Source organism: Pseudophryne corroboree, chromosome 4 (assembly GCF_028390025.1).
Source record: "Pseudophryne corroboree isolate aPseCor3 chromosome 4, aPseCor3.hap2, whole genome shotgun sequence".
Lineage (NCBI taxonomy): Eukaryota > Metazoa > Chordata > Amphibia > Anura > Myobatrachidae > Pseudophryne > Pseudophryne corroboree.
Genome location: NC_086447.1, coordinates 662,648,833 through 662,668,574, shown reverse-complemented (window position 1 = coordinate 662,668,574; position 19,742 = coordinate 662,648,833). Strand labels below are relative to the sequence as shown.

The 19,742-nt window shown below is 49.7% G+C and overlaps 1 protein-coding gene across 4 annotated transcripts in view; it reads left to right on the top strand.

The window, feature by feature from the left end:
- Nucleotides 1-19,742, top strand: part of EFCAB2 (EF-hand calcium binding domain 2) — a 212,103-nt gene that overhangs the window by 147,701 nt on the left and 44,660 nt on the right. For all 4 annotated transcript variants that reach the window (XM_063919764.1, XM_063919766.1, XM_063919767.1 and 1 more), the window contains one exon: nt 10,975-11,047. In XM_063919764.1, coding sequence (XP_063775834.1) covers nt 10,975-11,047 — 73 coding nt within the window. The remainder of the gene's footprint in view (nt 1-10,974; nt 11,048-19,742) is intronic.

Below are 19,742 nucleotides of genomic sequence, written 5' to 3'. Positions count from 1 at the left end.
TGGGACCCCTTTCCACGAATGCAGACATCCGAATCTCGCGAGAATCCGACAGCGGGATGATGACGTTCGGCCGCTTTCGGGTTAGCCGAGCAAGGCGGGGAGGTTCAAACCTGCCTCGGACCCGTGTAAAATGGGTGAAGTTCGGGGGGTTCGGATTCCGACGAACCGAACCCACTCAACACTAGTATGTACGTGTGTGTCAATGCCGTGCGTGCACGTACGTGTGTGTCAGGTGTCGTGCGTGTACGTGTGTGTGTGTCAGGTGGCGCATACCTACATGTGTGTATGTCAGGTGCTGTGCATGCTTGTACGTACACGCGTGTATGTGTCAGGTGCCGTGTGTGTGTGTGTGTGTGTGTGCCAGGAGCCGCGCGTGTACATGCGTGTGTGTCAGGAGCCGGTCGTATACGTACATACGTGTAGGTGTCAGGTGCCGCGCGTATACGTACATATGTGTGTGTGTGTGTGTCAGGAGCCGCGCGTGTACGTACATGTGTGTGTGTCAGGAGCCACGCGCGCGTGTGTGTGTGTGTGTGTGTGTGTGTCAGGAGCCACGCGTGTGCATACGTATGTGTGTGTCAGGTTCCACACGTGTACGTACGTACGTGTCAGGTGCCGCGCGTGTACGTGTGTGTGTGTGTGTCAAGTGCCGCGCGTGTACGTGTGTGTGTGTGTGTGTGTGTCAAGTGCCGCGTGTGTACGTACGTATGTGTGTGCCTGGAGCCGCGTGTGTACATACATGTGTGTGTGTGTATGTTAGGTGCTGTAAGTGTATGTGTGTGTCTCAGGTGCTGCACGTGTATATGTGTGTATCTCAGGTGCTGCACGTGTATATGTGTGTATCTCAGGTGCTGCATTTGTATGCGTCAGCTGCCACGTGGGTGTCAGTTGTTGAGCGCGTATGTGTTTGTGTCAGGTGTCGCATCTGTATGTGTGTGACTGTCAGGTGCTGCGCGCGTATGTGTGTCAGGTGCTGCATGTGTATATGTGTGTGTCAGGTGCTGTTCATGTATGTGGGAGTGGCAGGTGCTGCATGTGTATATATGTGTGAGTGTCAGGTGCTGCATGTGTATACGAGTGTGTGTGAGGTGCTGCGAGTGTATGTGTGTGTTAGGTGCTCTGAGTGTATATGATTGTGTGTCAGGTGCTGTGCGTGTGTGCGTTAAATGCTACATGTATATATGTGTGACAGGTGCTGCCTTTGTGTGTGTGTGTCAGGTGCTTTGCTGCATGTCTGTATGTGTGTGGGTGTGTCAGGTGCTGCATATCTGTGTGTGTGGGTGTGTCAGGTGCTGCATGTCTGTATCTGTGTGGGTGTGTCAGGTGCTGCATATCTGTGTGTGTGGGTGTGTCAGGTGCTGCATGTCTGTATGTGTGTGGGTGTGTCAGGTGCTGCATATCTGTGTGTGTGGGTGTGTCAGGTGCTGCATGTCTGTATGTGTGTGGGTGTGTCAGGTGCTGCATATCTGTGTGTGTGGGTGTGTCAGGTGCTGCATATCTGTGTGTGTGGGTGTGTCAGGTGCTGCATGTCTGTGTGTGTGGGTGCGTGTGTGTGTCTGTCAGGTGCTGCATGTGTGTGTCAGGTGCTGCATGTCTGCGTCTGTGTGTCAGGCGCTGCATGTCTGCATGTGTGTGTCAGGTGCTGCATGTCTGTGTGTCAGGTGCTGCGTATGTGTGTGTGTGTGTGTGTCAGGTGCTGTGTGTGTGTGTCAGGTGCTGCATGTGTGTGTCAGGTGCTGCCTGCGTGTGTCAGGTGCTGCGTGTCTGCGTGTGTGTGTGTGTCAGGTGCTGCGTGTCTGCGTGTGTGTGTGTGTGTGTCAGGTGCTGCGTGTTTGTGTGTGTGTGTGTGTGTCAGGTGCTGCGTGTCTGCGTGTGTGTGTGTCAGGTGCTGCGTGTCTGCGTGTGTGTCAGGTGCTGCGTGTCAGGTGCTGCGTGTGTGTGTGTGTCAGGTGCTGCGTGTCTGCATGTGTGTCAGGTGCTGCGTGTGAGTATGTCAGGTGCTGCGTGTGAGTGCGTGTGTCAGGTGCGTGAGTGTGTGTGTCAGGTGCGTGTGAGTGTCAGGTGCTGCGTGTGCGTGTGTCAGGTGCTGCGTGTGCGTGGGTGTCAGGTGCTGCGTGTGCGTGTGTGTCAGGTGCTGAGTGTGCGTGTGTGTCAGGTGGTGAGTGTGCATGTGTGTCAGGTGCTGCCTGTGCGTGTGTGTCAGGTGCTGCCTGTGCGTGTGTGTCAGGTGCTGCGTGTGTGTGTGTCAGGTGCTGCATGTCTGCGTGTGTGTAAGGTGCTGCGTGTGAGTATGTCAGGTGCTGCGTGTGAGTGCGTGTGTCAGGTGCGAGTGTGTGTGTCAGGTGCGTGTGAGTGTCAGGTGCTGCGTGTGCGTGGGTGTCAGGTGCTGCGTGTGCGTGGGTGTCAGGTGCTGCGTGTGCGTGTGTGTCAGGTGCTGCGTGTGCGTGTGTGTCAGGTGCTGAGTGTGCGTGTGTGTCAGGTGCTGAGTGTGCGTGTGTGTCAGGTGCTGATTGTGCGTGTGTGTCAGGTGCTGATTGTGCGTGAGTGTCAGGTGCTGCCTGTGCGTGAGTGTCAGGTGCTGCCTGTGCGTGTGTGTCAGGCGCTGCGTGTGCGTGTGTCAGGCGCTGCGTGTGTCAGGCGCTGCGTGTCTGTGTGTGTCAGGCGCTGCGTGTCTGTGTGTGTCAGGCGCTGCGTGTCTGTGTGTGTCAGGCGCTGCGTGTCTGTGTGTGTCAGGCGCTGCGTGTCTGTGTGTGTCAGGCGCTGCGTGTCTGTGTGTGTCAGGCGCTGCGTGTCTGTGTGTGTCAGGTGGTACGTGTGAGTGTGTGCATGTGTGTCAGGTCCGTGTGAGTGTCAGGTGCTGCGTCTGTGTGTGTGTGTCAGGTGCTGCGTGTGTGCGTGTGTGTCAGGCGCTGCATGTCTGTGTGTGTCAGGCACTGCGTGTCTGGGGGGTGGCCGGACACACAGCAGGGAGGGGGGGCGGGAGGCCGGACACACAGCAGGGAGGGAAGGGGGGAGGGCGGCCGGACACACAGCAGGGAGGGAAGGGGGGGTGGCGGCCGGACACACAGCTGGGAGGGAAGGGGGGGGCGGCCGGACACACAGCTGGGAGGGAAGGGGGGGGGCGGCCGGACACACAGCAGGGAGGGAAGGGGGGGTGGCGGCCGGACACACAGCTGGGAGGGAAGGGGGGGGGCGGCCGGACACACAGCTGGGAGGGAAGGGGGGGGGGGCGGCCGGACACACAGCTGGGAGGAGGAGGGTTGCTGGACACACAGCAGGGAGGAGGGAGGGGGAGGGGGGTGTGGCCGGACACACAGCAGGGAGGAGGAGGGGGGTTGGCCGGACACACAGCAGGGAGGGGAATTTGGAGTCTGGCTATAGGTGCACATTACGTGGGGGGGGGGTTGGTGAGCTGGAGGCTAAGTAAAACAGCTCACACGACATGAGAGTTGGAGTGCCAGCAGGTCACACTAGTGGACACAACACATAACAGGGGGAAGGTGCTGGGAAGAGGTGCGGAACAGGGAATTGAGCAGTGCTGCTGAGTGGCAAGTAATTGCCAGTCAGCCTTGTGCTGGGCACATCCAGACGTTGATCACATGCCACTGTTTTCTTACCCAGACACCTCTGCCGCTGTGTGCTAGATGAGATCTGTGAGTGCGCCTCCCCCCTCTCTTCTCCACGCCACTGTGACTGGCCTGGCAGAGCTGTCTTCATTGAAGCAGCGGGGGAAGGGGGTGGTAGAATGCAGGTGTCCGGGTCTTCTCCCCCTATAAGGTGCTGTTTCCAAGGTCCGCTGGATGGGGAGTGGCCAAAGTGTTTCATCAGCCCCTCTACACCGCCGCAGCTCCCGGCCTCCCCGAGTACACCTTCCTCCTCGGCTCCTCCTCCCTTTCCTAAGAAAGTAATGAAGAAGGGGGCGGGGCCTATTCCTGCAGACGGAGAGAGACACGGGGGGGGGTTTGGAGCATGGAGAGGCAGAGAATTCGGAGAGCAGAGAGGTGGGTTGGAGGGGGGATCGGAGTGCTCTTGCTGCGTGTGAACCTGTAGAGGAGGAGGAGGATGGGGACCCAGAGTCTGGCTGCAGTGCGAGGCTGCGTCTATGATGACTGGGTAAATACTGCACAGTGCTAAGCACTTTTGAACTTCCCGCCCCTGGCTGACTGTGCTGTGATCACGTGGTGTAGGAGCCGGCCCTGCCACCGCTCCTACACCACGGAACAATAAAACTAACGTGAGCCGTGCCAGGGCCTATTATTGTCACACTATGCCCCCAGTAACCCCAAAACACCCCCTTACCCCACTGTATCACCCAAGTGTAGGCCGTTCACCTCCAGTTTACCAACAGAAACCGGAGGCGAGGAAAAAGTCGTCCATGTTAGTACACCCAAGTGAAGCTGCCACTGTACACCCCCTGCTGGCGGCCACTGAGCAGCCGCAACAAATTGAAAAGCCCTATCTCTATAATGGGGCATATTTTACTTAATTAAAAAAAAACTATAACTTTCTGAAAAACCACAACCCCAAAAGGCACTACACAGGGACATACTCTATCTAATAAAACAAACCCCAAGTCTTAATTCGTCCACTATCCTGAGTTATGCCTTCCCAAAAATCTCCTCATTCACTCTATAGGAAAACCATGTCAAAAAGCCACAGAGGGAGTGGCAGAAAAAAACTGACAGTTGGAACTTTAGGTTACTCCCAATTCCTCATTTTTTATAATTTTACCCTGAAATTTGGCATGCAGCACCGGGTGACGATTCTACGCATCCATGACAAATTTCAGCTCAGTACGTCTAATCACTTTTGAGGTGTAGCCCCTCAAACACCATGCCCCCATCTCAGAAGTTCCCTATGGGAGAATTCCGTTTGTTCGATTCAGCCTTAATATAAGGGCACGACCGTGCCCTTATAATACATATATGAGAGAAATTTTTATATAAATATAATTTTACAAGTATACATATAAGGCGGTATTCAATTCTTTTCACCCCCTTTTACACCTGTTCTGTTTCTGCTGATAAGCGTGGTATCATTATTTTAGCTCGCTACCCCTGGGGTAGCGAGGGCGCCCCACCCTTTACACAGCTAAACCTGATTACTGTGGGTGCAATATGCGCAATAACGGGGATCACTTTAGAAGGGAAATTGGGTGTGATATATCATTTGAATGCAGCCCATAGTAAATTAAGTACAGCAGTTTTAAACTAGTTTAACATATATATATATATATATATATATATATATATATATATATATATATAATTTAAAAAAATATTAATTTAAGCATATACTTTTAGAAAAAAAACACAATTTACAGGTGTAACTACAAGAACAATCATTTGCCTTTTGCAAAACTCGCCAGTAAAAGCTGGCGAAAAATAGTTATGAAAAGTTTCAGACAATTTACACGAAAAAACAATGATGCATAAGGTTCCCATTCATTTTCAATAGAAGTTGGAAAAAATCCAGACAAGTAAAATTTAGCGAAAAAATTACCCTGATAAATAAAATCGAAAAACTTACATACATTCAGATGATACTTAGAAATCAGAGAAAATTCCAAGTAATATACAGGTGAAACTCAGAAAATTAGAATATCGTGAAAAAGTTCATTTATTTCAGTAATTCAGCTTAAAAGGTGAAACTAATATATTACATAGACTCATTACATGCAAAGTGAGATATTTCAAGCCTTTATTTGTTTGTTATAATTTTGATGATTGTGCTTTACAATATAAGAAAACCCCAAATCCAAAATCCAGAAAATTAGAATATTGTGGGCTCAAAGTGTCACACTCTAATCCGCTAATTAATCCAAACTTCCTGCAAAGGGTTCCTGAGCCTTTAAATGGTCTCTCAGTCTGGTTCAGTACAATTCACAATCATGGGGAAGACTGCTGACCTGACAGTTGTGCAGAAAACCATCATTGACACCCTCCACAAGGAGGGAAAGCCCCAAAAGGAAATTGCAAAAGAAGCTGGATGTTCTCAAAGTGTTGTATCAAAGCACATTAATAGAAAGTTAAGTGGAAGTGAAAAGTGTGGAAGAAAAAGGTGCACAAGCAGCAGGGATGACTTCAGCCTGGAGAGGATTGTCAGGAAAAGGCCATTCAAAAGTGTGGGGGAGCTTCACAAGGAGTGGACTGAGGCTGGAGTTAGTGCATCAAGAGCCACCACAAACAGGCGGATCCTGGACCTGGGCTGAAGAAAAAAAGAACTGGTCTGTTGCTCAGTGGTCCAAAGTCCTCCTTTCCGATGAGAGCAAATTTTGCATCTCACTTGGATACCAAGGTCCAGGAGTATGGAGGAACAATGGAGAGGCCCACAATCCAAGATGCTTGAAGTCCAGTGTGAAGTTTTCACAGTCTGTGTTGATTTGGGGAGCCATATCATCTGTTGTGTTGGTCCACTGTGCTTTATTAAGTCCATAGTCAACGCAGCCGTCTACCAGAACATTTTACAGCACTTCATGCTTCCTTCAGCAGACAAGCTTTATGGAGATGCTGACTTCATTTTCCAGCAGGACTTGGCACCTGCCCACACTGCCAAAAGTAGCAAACTTGGTTCAATGACCATGGGATTACTGTGCTGGATTGGCCAGCAAACTCACCTGACCTGAACCCCATAGAGAATCTATGGGGCATTACTAAGAGAAAGATGAGAGACATGAGACTGAGCAATGCAGAAGAGCTGAATGCCGCTATTGAAGCACCCTGGCCTTCCATAACACCTCAGCAGTGCCACAAGCTGATAGAATCCATGCCACGCCGCATTGAGGCAGTATTTCATGCAGAAGGGGCCCAAACTAGGTACTGAGTACATATGCATGATTATACTTTTCAGAGGGCTGACATTTCTGTATTTAAAATCCTTTTTTTATTAATTTTATGTATATTCAAATTTTCGGAGATTTTGTAGGCCACAAATCATCAAAATTATAACAAATAAAGGCTTGAAATATCTCACTTTAAATGTAATGAGTCTATATAATATATTAGTTTCACCTTTTAAGTTGAATTACTGAAATAAATGAACTTTTGCACGATATTCTAATTTTCTGAGTTTCACCTGTATTTAATTAGTGACCACCTGCACAGTCCCTAAAACTTTGGGGCACATTGGAGTCTTGTTAATCAGAAAAATCTGAAAATACAATAATACACCTCAGGATATATGTTGCCTAAAAATTGTATGATACTATAAAGGAAATTGCATCATACGTAGAATGAGTAGTAATAGAATTTGATCATGTCTAAAGCTGTGTACACATTAGACTTTTTTTTTAAACGATTTGGTCGATTCCGATGGATCGGAACAACAAATCGTTCAAATCTTCCAGTGTATATGGACTACTGTCGTGCTCTCTTGGTCGTCAGCGATGTCTTCTGTTCGTACCTGTATGCAGCAAAATCTGACAATGTCGTCAACGACGGCATACTGCTTGATGTAACCACTGACGATATCTTTTGCAAGATTGTACAGTGTGTACACACGTTGTTTGTCCAGGAGTTAGAGGGAAATCGTTGATGACATTGCATCATTTGCTGGTCGTCTAATGTGTACCCAGTTTAAGATAAACACCAGGGACGTGGATTATTAGATCTACACTACAAAGGTCTACAGTCAATAGGTCTACCACTAATGGTAGACATGCATTAGCTTGACAGGGTCAGAAGGTCGACAAGGTCAAAAGCTTGTCACAGAATAGACAGCAGAAAAGGTCGACAGGGTCAAAAGGTCAACATGGAAATGGTCAACAAAAAAGGTAGACACTTTTTTTTTTGGGGGGGGGGGGTGTTTTGTGTTTTGTCACTTTTCTGCCACAAACAAGCCCCATTAGTGTACCACGTCCCCTCACATGGGCAAGGTTACTATTCTACGTGGATGGTAAAGTATGAAAATGTTGGAAAAATTGAAGAAAAAAATTGAAATAAAACCCCCATGTCGACCATTGTTATGTCGACTTTTTGACCTTATCAATCTTTTGCATATCTACCATTAGTGGTCGACCGATTGACTGTAGACCTTTTTAGTGTAGATCAATAGACCGAATACCAAACACCAGTGTATTCAGAAAATAAACTATTCATAATTGTGAAGTTAGGGGTCAGGGGCATAGGGTTGAATGTAGGAGGACAGCAGTGAATCATGAAGAGTGGCAATGAGATGATAAGAAGACATGAGAGGGCAAGTGGCAAAGAGACATGAGAGCACCTGGAATTGAAGACACTAGAATGGGGCAAATGGGGCACGTGCTCCAGGTAACAGAGGGAGGGAGGTGCCTGTTGGGGTTTGGATGTTGAATTTCAGCCTGCACAGCTGTGATGCCGGGAACCATGGCTGTGCTCATTAGCACTAGACTGTACAGCCCATGTCTGTGCATGGGCTTGCCCCCTCCTCACTGACAGCAGCAACCCCTACGGGACCTGCCTGACAGGCAGCATCTTGATGATGCTTCCTGCTCACAGTGGCTGCAACAGGAAACGGTCAGTTTAGATCTAGAACAAATAGGGTATATGGGTGGGAAGGGGAGGTTGGGTATAGTTTATATAGATTATGGAAGGTAAAACTAACAATTAGGAGTGGGTAATGATTTACTGGGGTTAATTAGGATTAAAGTTTTTTATGAGACTGAGGAATGTAATTAGTAATTTAATGTACTTCAATGTAATTATTTTATTATATTATGGCTAATAAATGTCGGACATTATGAATTTATTCAATTTTGGAATAAGGCTGTAAAATGTTAGAAAAGTGAAGCGCTGTGAATACTTTCCGGATGCACTGTATATTATTTGGCAGTCACTAATGCTGTTTATATTATATGGTGGTCACTATTACTGTCTGTATTATATGGTGGTTAGTCACTGATGCTGTCTGTATTATATGGTAGTCATATAGGTAGAGGGTGACTAGCTAATGGGACAAGGGTGGGACGCCGAGATGCGTCTTTGTCCTGAGTGACAGAAAGCATAGCTTCACCCCTTCCATCTGGGCAAGGAGAAATAAAGTCTGGGGTAAGGAGACATGAGAAGGCCTTCAGTAAAGATAGATGAGAGAGCCATGTGGCAAGGATTCATGTTAGGGCTAGTATACAAAGAGACATTAGAAGAACTTGTGGCATGAAGACATTATAGGGCTAGGAGGTAAAGAAACATGAGAGTGCTAGGGGGCATGAAGATATAAGAGAGCAAGGGGGAGAGGAGACAGTACAGGGCCTGGGGCAAGGAAACATGATACGGTCTGGAGAAGAGGTGGATTTAGACCCTATGGGGCCCTAGGCAAGATACTGGTTTGGGGCCCCCTCCCTCAAACAATCTATAGCACTATATTTGCGTTGCTGATTCATGCCACTTACATCATTACGCCATTTTTCCTGCTTCTTACACATTATGCCACACACCATAATGCCCCTTACACATTATGCACCATACAATAATGGCGGTCATTCCGACCCGTTCGCACGCAGTGGTTCTTCGCTGCAGGGCAAACGGGTCGGAACTGCACATGCGCGGCATGCACATTGCACACGCACGTCGTTGCCCAGCAACATGCGCCGCCGGGCAACAACATGCACAGCGGAAAAAGAGGACGCAGCGCCAATCGCATGAAGATTGACAGCGGAGAGGCATTCCGGGGAGGATACTCACCGTTGGATGCCATTTTCGGGGAGTGGTCATCTGAATGCAGGTGTGTCCAGGCAAACGGAGGGCAGGTGTCTGACGTCAAAGCCGGGAGGAACGTCACTGGATCCGTTGCACAGGGTAAATAGCTCAAGCCTTACTCCTAGGTTGCTAAGCTAAAATACACTCCCCCATAGGTGAGGATTAGTTGATCGCACCAGCAGCAAAAAGTTGCTGGCTGCGATCAACTCGGAATCACCCCTAATATTCTTACACATTACTCCAAACACTGTAATGCCCCTTTTACGCCTCAAACAGTAATCAGGGGCAAACCATGGATTTCTAGGAAGGAGGGGGAAGGGCCAGATATGAATATATATATATATATATATATATATATATAGAGAGAGAGAGAGAGAGAGAGAGAATACACACAAAGCTAAGGGAGAAATGGGGGGATACGTGGGGTGAGAGGAAGGCATGAGGTGGGAAAGAGATAGACAGACATGTAGAGATAGAGAGAGAGAGAGAATATAGCGAATAGAGAGTTTGGCGCCCTTGATGGAATAAGCTTTATATAGGGACAGCGGCACTTACTGCAAAAAGGGGTGTGGTCTGACAAGAAAGGGGCATGGCCACACAGGGAGATAGTGGGTGACAGGCAGGGCTGCCATCAGAAATTGCAGGGCCCGGGCCTGACAAAATAGGCAGTGCCCCCCCCCACTGTAGAATAGCACCAGTTAACACGTGTGTGTGTGTGTGTGTGTGTGTGTGTGTGTGTGTGTGTGTGTGTGTGTATTATATACACACACATGCATGCATACATACATGTGCACTGTCCGTAGGACCCGGGATGCTGTTGCTTCTGCCTGCCCTCCTCCATCCCCGCTGTTCTGCTGCTCTCCTCCGTCCTCCTGCAGCTGTATTGAAAACGTCCCTCCCAAAATGGCCCCCGCCACAGAGAGGACAGTTATTCAAGATACTAGAGGGCTCCTCTAGTATCTTGAATAACTGTCTCCTCTGTGGCGGTGGCCATTTTGGGAGGGAAGTTTTCAATGTAGAGCTGCTGGAGGGTCGGAGGACAGCGGCGGAACAGCGGGGACGACCGCGGAACGGCAGGTACGGCGGCTGGCGGGCAGGTGGCTGCATGAGCATCCCGGGCCCTCCTTTCTCTGTCATAGAGGCTGGGCCCGGGACAGCTGTGCCCCCAGCACCCCCCTGATGGCGGCCCTGCCAACTGCTAACAAATTTGCTGCTGCGATCAACTCTGAATTATGCCCAATGTTCATTTCTGTGATTCTTTGAAAGAATTTTCATGTTTATTCCCAACTGTTGTATTTCACAGGGAGATTGGAACAATCATACGGTCGTTAGGGTGTTGCCCAACTGAAGGGGAGCTGCATGACATGCTTGCAGAGGTAAGAGGCCTTATCTTTAGTGTAAAGGTCACTGATATATGTTTCCTTGCCTTTCCTGTTTGGTTAAAAACATGCTGCTTACAAAATCCTGACTTGGAAACTCAGAGCCGTAACTAGGTGTGTGCGAAGTGTGCCTTGCACACAGCGCACTTGTGGAGGGAGCGCATCACTGTGCTTCGGGGTCAGCTGGGAGCCACTACACTGAATGGAGGAATAAGCAAGCAGGACAGCTCCTGTGCTGTCCATTTGCCTGCCTGAGCTGCCCCGCCTCCCACTCGACACTCCCAGTCACAATGCACCCGGTAGCGTCTAGTTACCCCTTTCCAGAATGTCCCACCTTCCCAGAATGCCGGTGTGGGCGTGAGGTCTTCGCGCACAACATTCTGGGAGCAGTCGCAGTGGTGTGAGCTACGACACGTGGTGTACCTGCCTACCCGCCTACAAGCACCAGCCAGGGCCTCGTCTGCAGCCTGCCTGAGCCCCCGCCGCCACTGAGGAGAAAGCCTGCCAGCTGCCAGTCCACGATCCCGGCAGCAGCACAGCACTTGGCCAGCCTCAGCACTGGAGGGAGAGTGCTGACCCCCTTTCCCAGTGACCGGTGAGTGCAGATGTATGTGTCTTCTTTCTTTCTTTCTTTCTTTCTTTCTTTCTTTCTTTCTTTCTTTCTTTCTTTCTCTCTCTCTTTTTGTAAAAAGGGCTCTCTGCCAGCCTAATGTAAAAAAAGGGGGTCTCTGCCAGCCTATTGTGAAAAAAAGGGGTCTCTGCCAGCCTAATGTGAAAAAAGGGGGACTCTGCCAGCCTACAGTGTAAAAAATGGGGTCTCTGCCAGCCTAATGTGTAAAAAGGGGGTCTCTGCCAGCCTAATGTGAAAAAAGGGTGTCTCTGTCAGCCTAAAGTTTAAAAAGGGGTCTCTGCCAGCCTAAAGTGTGAAAGGGGTCTCTGGCAGCCTAAAGTGTAAAAAGGGGGTCTCTGGCAGCCTAATGTGTAAAAAGGCATCTCTGCCAGCCTAATGTGAAAAAAGGGGGTCTCTGCAGCCTAATGTGAAAAAGGGGGTCTCTGCCAGCCAAATGTGAAAAAGGGGGTCTCTGCCAGCCTAATGTGAAAAAAGGGGGACTCTGCCAGCCTAAAGTGTAAAAAGGGGTCTCTGCCAGCCTAATGTGTAAAAAGGGGTCTCTGCCAGCCTAATGTGTAAAAAGGGGGTCTCTGCCAGCATAATGTGTAAAAAGGGGGTCTACCTGCTGTAACGTGTAAAAGGGTACTCTACCTGCCGTAATGTGTAAAAGGGGTTCTACCTGGTGTAATGTGTGTAAGTGGTGCTACTGTGTGGCGTAATTTGAATAATGGAGACTACTGTACAGCGAATATGAATTTGTATTATTTTGTGGCCACGCCCCTTCCCCATGAAGCCACGCTTCTATATTTTTGATGCACACCTGCGATGTGCACTGGCCTAGTTTTGTATATATGGGGGAGGGGGGTCGCCAGAGGCGTCACTAGGGTTGGTGTCACCCGGTATGGTAACTCATGGTGTCACCCCCATGGACCTCCTTCCGTATCACACACACACACGGAACCCTTAGTAATGTTTTTGTACTAGTTTTAGAGCATTTCTGTACGATATTGTGAGTCCAGGACTGCTGGGGAGCTTCTGGGGAGTTCAAGAGAAATCGCATGCGATGATCACATGCGATTCATCTTTCTAAAGTATGGCCACCTTCAGGTATGTACATTCATGCGGACGTCTGTTTCATTACAAAAAAATGCATTTGCAGACTCGCACTTACAGATGTGTCCTCTAAAACTCTTGCTGCCTTAGCCTCCCGCAGCTAGCAAAGGGCCTAATTTAGACCTGATCGCAACAGCAAATTTTTTCTCTAATAGGCAAAACTATGTTCAGTGCATGTGGGGCAGATATAACATGTGCAGGGGGGGGGGGGGGGGGGGCAGATATAACATGTGCAGAGACAGTTAGATTTGGGTGGGGTGTGTTCAAACTGAAACCTAAACTGCAGTGTAAAAATAAAGCAGCCAGTATTTACCCTGCACAGAAACAATATAACCCACCCAAATCTAATGCTCTCTGCAGATGTTATATCTGCCCCGCCTGCAGTGCAGCATGGTTTTGCCCATTAGAGAAAGATTTTCCTTTTGCGATCAGGTCTGAATTAGGCCCAAAATCCATTGATACGCTAATAGTCACAGGTGTGTGTATATGCACGCACCCGCTAGCGGCCTGAACATTACTGCAATAACTACAGGTATCAGGAGCATTGCTAACACCCAGTGGTGTAAGTAGAAAAAAATGTCTTAGTGGTACTGTGCGCGCGTGCCATAGGCGCGTGCTGAAAAAATGGGTGTGTCCATGTGCCACAAAGGGGCGAGGTCAGTGAAAATGGGCTTGTCGACATGACACGCCCCTATTTCTCGTCACTCTGGGAACATTAATTTACATTCCAATCCATATGCATCTTACCTTTATGGTGGTTTCTCTGAAGAATGGGGACCCTCTGAAGAAATGTATCCTCCCTGGTCAGACATTGGTGGTCATTCCGAGTTGATCGCTCGCTGCCATTTTTTTCGCAGCACAGTGATTAGGCTAAAATTGGCATTTCTGCGCATGCGCATGGGCTGCAGTGCGCACACGCAAAGTAATTTTACAACAAACAAAGCAATTTTACACAGGTCAGAGCAGCGCTTTTCAGTCGCACTGCTGATCGGTGAATGATTGACAGGAAAGGGGCATTTCTGGGAGGTAACTGAGCGTTTTCCGGGAGTGTGCTAAAAAACGCAGGCGTGTCAGGCAAAAACGCAGGAGTGGCTGGAGAAACGGGGGAATGGCTGGCCGAACACAGGGCGTGTTTGTGACGTCAAACCAGGAACTAAACTAACTGAGGTGAACGCAATCTAGGAGTAGGTCTGGAGCTACTCAGAAACTGCAGGAAAATATTAAATAGCAGAACTGCTAACCTTTCGTTCGCACTTCTGCTAAGCTAAGATACACTCCCAGAGGGCGGCGGCTTAGCGTTTGCAATGCTGCTAAAAGCAGCTAGCGAGCTATCAACTCGGAATGAGAGCCATTGTCTTTAGGAAATCACATGGTCCGTAAGATGCCTGTTTGTGTAGGAATATAACTTAAGTCATAGTCATACAACAGAGGTTCAGCCAGATTCATGCCAGCTGTGTCCCCTTCTACACCCTGTGTCTCTCAGCTACACCATTATCTTCCCCCTGCGTCTCCTAGCAACACCATCATCTCCTCCCTGGATTTCTCAGCCACATCGTCTTCTCCACCAATACTCTCAGCCACACCATTATCTCCCCCCAGCGTCTCTCAGCCTTCATTCCTCTACTCCTTCATTCTGTGTCTCTCAGCCTGCATTCCCCCCTCCTTGATTTTGTTTCTCTGAGCCTGTGTTCCTCCCTCCTTCATTCTGTGTCTCTCAGCCTTCATTCCTCCACTCCTTCATTCTGTGTGTCTCTGAGTCTGCGTCCGCCCCTCTTCATTCTGTCTCTCAGCCTGCGTCCCCCCCTCTTCATTCTGTCTCTCTCAGCCTGTGTCTCCCCCCTCCATTCTGTCTCTCAGCCTGCGTCCCCCCCTCTTCATTCTGTGTCTCTCAGCCTGCATCCGTCCGTCCCTTCATTCTGTCTCTCAGCCTGCATGTCCCCCCCTTCATTCTGTCTCTCATCCTGCAATCCCCCCTCCCTTCATTCTGTCTCTCTCAACCTGCGTTCCCCCCATCATTCTTTTTCTCAGCCTGCGTCTCCAACCCCTTCATTCTGTCTCTCAGCCTGCGTGTGTTTCTCTTCATTCTGTCTCTCAGACTGCGCCCCCCCCTTCTTTCTGTCTCTCAGACTGCGTCCGTCCCCCCTTCATTCTGTCTCTTAGCCTGCATTACCCCCTTCATTCTGTCTCTCAGCCTGCATTCCCCCCCCCCCTTCATTCAGTCTCTCAGCCTGCATTCCCCCCCCCCCCCTTCATTCTGTCTCTCAGCCTGCATTACCACCCCACCCCTTTATTCTGTCTCTCAGCCTGCATGTATGTCCCCCTTCATTCTTTCTCTCTCAGCCTGCGCCTCCTCCACTTCATTCTGTCTCTCTCTCTCAGCATGCGCCCCCCCCCCCCCTTCATTCTGTCTCTCAGCCTGCATTCCCTCCCCCCTTCATTCTGTCTCTCAGCCTGCATTCCCTCCCTCCCTTCATTCAGTCTCTCAGCCTGCATTCCCCCCCCCCTTCATTCTGTCTCTCAAACTGAATTACCACCCCACCCCCTTATTCTCAGCATTCCCCCCCTTCATTCTGTCTCTCAGACTGTGACCCCCCCCCCCCCCTTCATTCTGTCTCTCAGCCTCATTCTTCCCCCCTCTTCATTCTGTCTGTCAGCCTCATTCCCCCCCTTCATTCTGTCTCTCAGCCTCATTCTCCCCCTACCACCCCTTCAATCTGTCTCTCAGCCTCATTCTCCCCCTCCCCCCCCCCCTTCATTCTGTCTCTCAGCCCCATTCTCCCCCCCCTTCATTCTATCTCTCAGCCTGCATTCTCCCCCCCCCCCCCCCACCCCTTAATTCTGTCTCTCAGCCTGCGTTAACCACACTCCTAACCTCTATCTCTCCATTCCAGGCGCCGGCAGAGGGAAAGCAGGGCAGAGTGCAGCAGAAGGAAGCAGCGGCTCTTCCTTCCTGCTATGACGCTGCGCTCCCAGCACGCAGCGCTGAAGCAGGAAGAGCCGCTGCTTTTGGCTGTGTGGCCGTTGGATGGACCCAGCCGCGGTGGTGATGTGAGGGCGGATCACGGTGTATAGCTACTTTTGAAAGTAGCTATACAGTCGGCGGGGGTGCGGGCGGTGATTGCGCCGCCGCCGCGGACGTGTCCCAGGTCAGTAGATGGGATGGGGGTGCGGGTGTGAGTGTGCTGCACTGCTCTATTTGGTGTCACCCCATGGAAGGGTGACACCTGGGTGCGGGCCGCACCCCCGCACCCCCCTCATGACGCCTCTGGGGGTCGCCGATGCTGTTTCTTGCACACAGCGCTAAAATGTCTAGTTACGGCACTATGGAAACTAAATGAAGAGTACTTTTGTTGCAGAAAACAATGTGCTGCAATGGCCAATCATGTTGTATGCTGAAAACAAAAATGGACTCATTGAGTGCTGTAAAACATTCCATTACTAAAGAGTAACAAATGCTGCTATGTTTGAGTATTATCTCTCTGTGCTTAGATCTGATTGTTGTTTACATAGAATTGGGTGTCTTTATGGCACTGTAGCATAATAGTATAATCACATGCATTGTAGTTAGCTGTGAGTGAGATTGTGGCAACATTTTGCAGTATAGGGGTGCACAGCTCCTACATACAATCTTCCATTTCTGTTTTGCTTTGCTGTTGTGTGGAATGCCAATCGCCCCTGTAGGGCGCAGGCTGGCTTTGATAGAAATTGTGTCTAAATCTCATGTGTAAAAATGCCTGGAGAACAGGTCTACTTCAGGAGAAAATAGCAGGGTATGCACTTGTTTTACTCCAGGAGATAAAAAGGTATATGCACCTGTTTTACACCAGAAGCATAGGCAAAACTAGACATTTGGTAATGCGTGGTCCCGATTCCAAATACCTTGTCAGACTCAGAACATATGTCACCTTGACAGTTTGCCACTTGGGACCATTAGTTAGGCAATAAAGTTTTGTAGTTTAATCTGTATATTCAGGTCATGGTTTCTGATGCCTGTGGTTTTTATCCAACATAATTTGTTTTATTTTATTTTTTAGATTTAGATAAACGTGAAACACTATTGTAGATCTGACAGTTCGTATAAAACCACATAGAACCAAGTGAATGGCATGAGGCTTGGGGACTGCCTAGCCCCCCACAAACATTAGGGTTTTTCTTAGTTTGAAATCTGAAAGGTTTTATAAAATACCCCTGTATTATATATAAGACCCCTAGAGCCAACTAATGATATCTTCCACCTATAACAACCACCCGTGTTAAATGCTCTCATCGGTACTTAGGATACCACCAGGACTTAAGCTCAGGGCAGTAGTGGCTTATACAAGAGGTGACCACAGTAGTATAGGCTGGAGTAGATGCAGAATAATACACCAGAGCAAAAATAGAGAACTAAGGCCAGCACCTACTGGGTTAATTGCAGGACAGGACTAGATGTGAAATTACTTGCAGGTGATGGAAGTAGACAGCAATGGTAGCCACAATATAACAAAGTCTGTAGATTTGCAACAGCACAGAATCCCAACAATAATATATACTGAATGAGGATTATTTACAAATGGTGATACAGCTGACATGGATACACTGTAACAGCAAGTTATACATATAGCTTGTAGTTGGTAAACAGCAGAGATGGATACACTGTATAAGCAGAGGTATATGCAGCTTGAATCTGATAAACAGCAGAGATGGGGTATACAGATTATAGATCTACACTAAAAAGGTCTACAGTCAATAGGTCTACCACTAATGGTAAACATGCATTAGGTCGACAGGGTCAAAAGGTCAATGAACAGACCAGGTAGAAAACACTAAGATATATATCACCGGCATGGGAGTGCAGGGCTGAATGATTTATAAAAGGAGAATGGACCCGCAGCGTAGAGGACCAGCCTCCTAATCACAGATCCAATGCAGCTGAGCGCAACATGTACAGCCAGACCTTGACTGTCAAGATCCGGCAGACCCAAAGTGCCCTGCAGCCGCCCAGTGTCCTGGTCGCTCAGGCAGTGGGATCATCGGGCAGTGCGACAGAGTGACGTGACGTCCCGGGTGCCTAGTAACGACTGGGACCAGCTGCGGAGATGAGCTGCAGAGGCGGCTCATAAGAAAGGGCTGCATACAGTCTTTTGAGGTGGTGTAGCCAACCAGAGCAGCAAAAGAAAAGAATAAATGTGCTAGTCCCCTAATCTCCCTTACTTCTGCCACATTTCAAGGGTCTAGGGTATCATTTTTAGCCAGTGCATGCAGTGCTGTAACTAGGGACCCGCAGCTCCTGCGAGCAATTGGCGGGCGCGCAGGGCTGTGGGGCGCCCTAGCGCTGCCACTGATTTCTGCTGGGAAGGAGGGACACAGAGGGCACAGCGCGCACCTCTCCTGTGTGTCCCTCCTGGGTCTCCAGCGGCAGTGGCGTGTCTGTTAAATGAAGTGCCCGGCACTTCATTTAACAGACACGCTGCTGCCGCCGGAGTGTACCTGGCACTGGGGGAGCATATTTAGCACTGGGGGGGTGTACCTGGCACTGGGGGAGCATATTTAGCACTGGGGGGTGTACCTGGCACTGGGGGAGCATATTTAGCACGGGGGGGGGGGTGTACCTGGCACTGGGGGAGCATATTTAGCACTGGAAGGGGGGGGGGGTGTACCTGGCACTGGGAGAGCATATTTAGCACTGGGGATGGGCATATTTAGCATTGAGGGGGGTGTACCAGGCACTGAGGGCGCATATTTAGCACTGGGGGGGGGGTGTACCTGGCACTGGGGGAGCATATTTAGCACTGGGGATGGACATATATTTAGCACTGGGGGAGGGCATATTTGGCACTGGGGGGGGGCATGTTTGGTACTGGGGGGCATGTTTGGCACTGGGGGGTATATGTGTACCTGGCACTAGGGGGGCATATTTGGCACTGGGGGTATATGTGTACCTGGCACTGGGGGGGGGGGGGGGCATATTTGGCACCTGGGGCATATGTGTACCTGGCAATGTGGGGGAATATCTGGCACTGGGGGCATATGTGGCACTGGGAGCACAGCCCTAGCAACAAGCACAACACCCAGCTCATGAAATTCTTGTCAACAAGCATTACCCCCTAGCAACGAGCATGACACCCAGTGCATGAAACCTCTGGCTACGAATATTACCACCTGGCAACAAGCTTGAAACCCAGCACATGATACCTGTGGCAACAAGCATAAAACCCAGGGACGTGCAGTCAGGGGAGGCAGTGCCTCCCCTGTCATGTATGGTGAAAATAATGCAAGAAAGATACATATGACACATATTATGTGTCATACTGTATGTATCTTTGTTATAATACTCTAATCCTTTTGAGACATTAAACTAGTATAGGAGGCACTGCTAGCAGTGCCTCCCGTTGTCAGTGTTAATGGGCATAAAGTGGGGGGCGGGGCCAAGGACTGGGCTGCAAAAGCCCATTGAAAAAACGATGATACAGCGGCACTAGTAGAAGTGCCTCTGCAACAGGGCCTGATGTGATTGAACAGCGGATCCAGGGCTGGATCCGCTGGTCCAATCACCCACACGCTGCAGCGTCACTCACCTCCCTCTCCTCCTGTCCTGTCATCGCGCCGCCGCCGGTGCGTTAACCTCTGTGACCCCGCCGGAGTGTGTGGTGGCCGCTTGCTGCTGATCCACACCTGGTGGAGGGTCGGAGCCTTCCGCCTCCCTCCCCGTGTAGTTGTCTCTCCTGCAGCGGCCTGAAGATTACAGAAGCCACCTGCTGCTTCCGCCGGCAAGAGAGGACCTGGAATCACCCTGGAGTCCGGAAGCTGCACGCCTGATCCGAGGTTCGTCTCTCCCTCTCACACTATCTCTCTCTCTCTCTCTCACTCTCACACTCTCACACACTGTGTCTCCCCCCCCTCCATGGTAAATTTATTTTTATTGTCTTTGTTCTTAAGTAGCTCATGTCTGTACTCCTTCCTCCCACTTCTCTTTCTCATCTCTTTCCC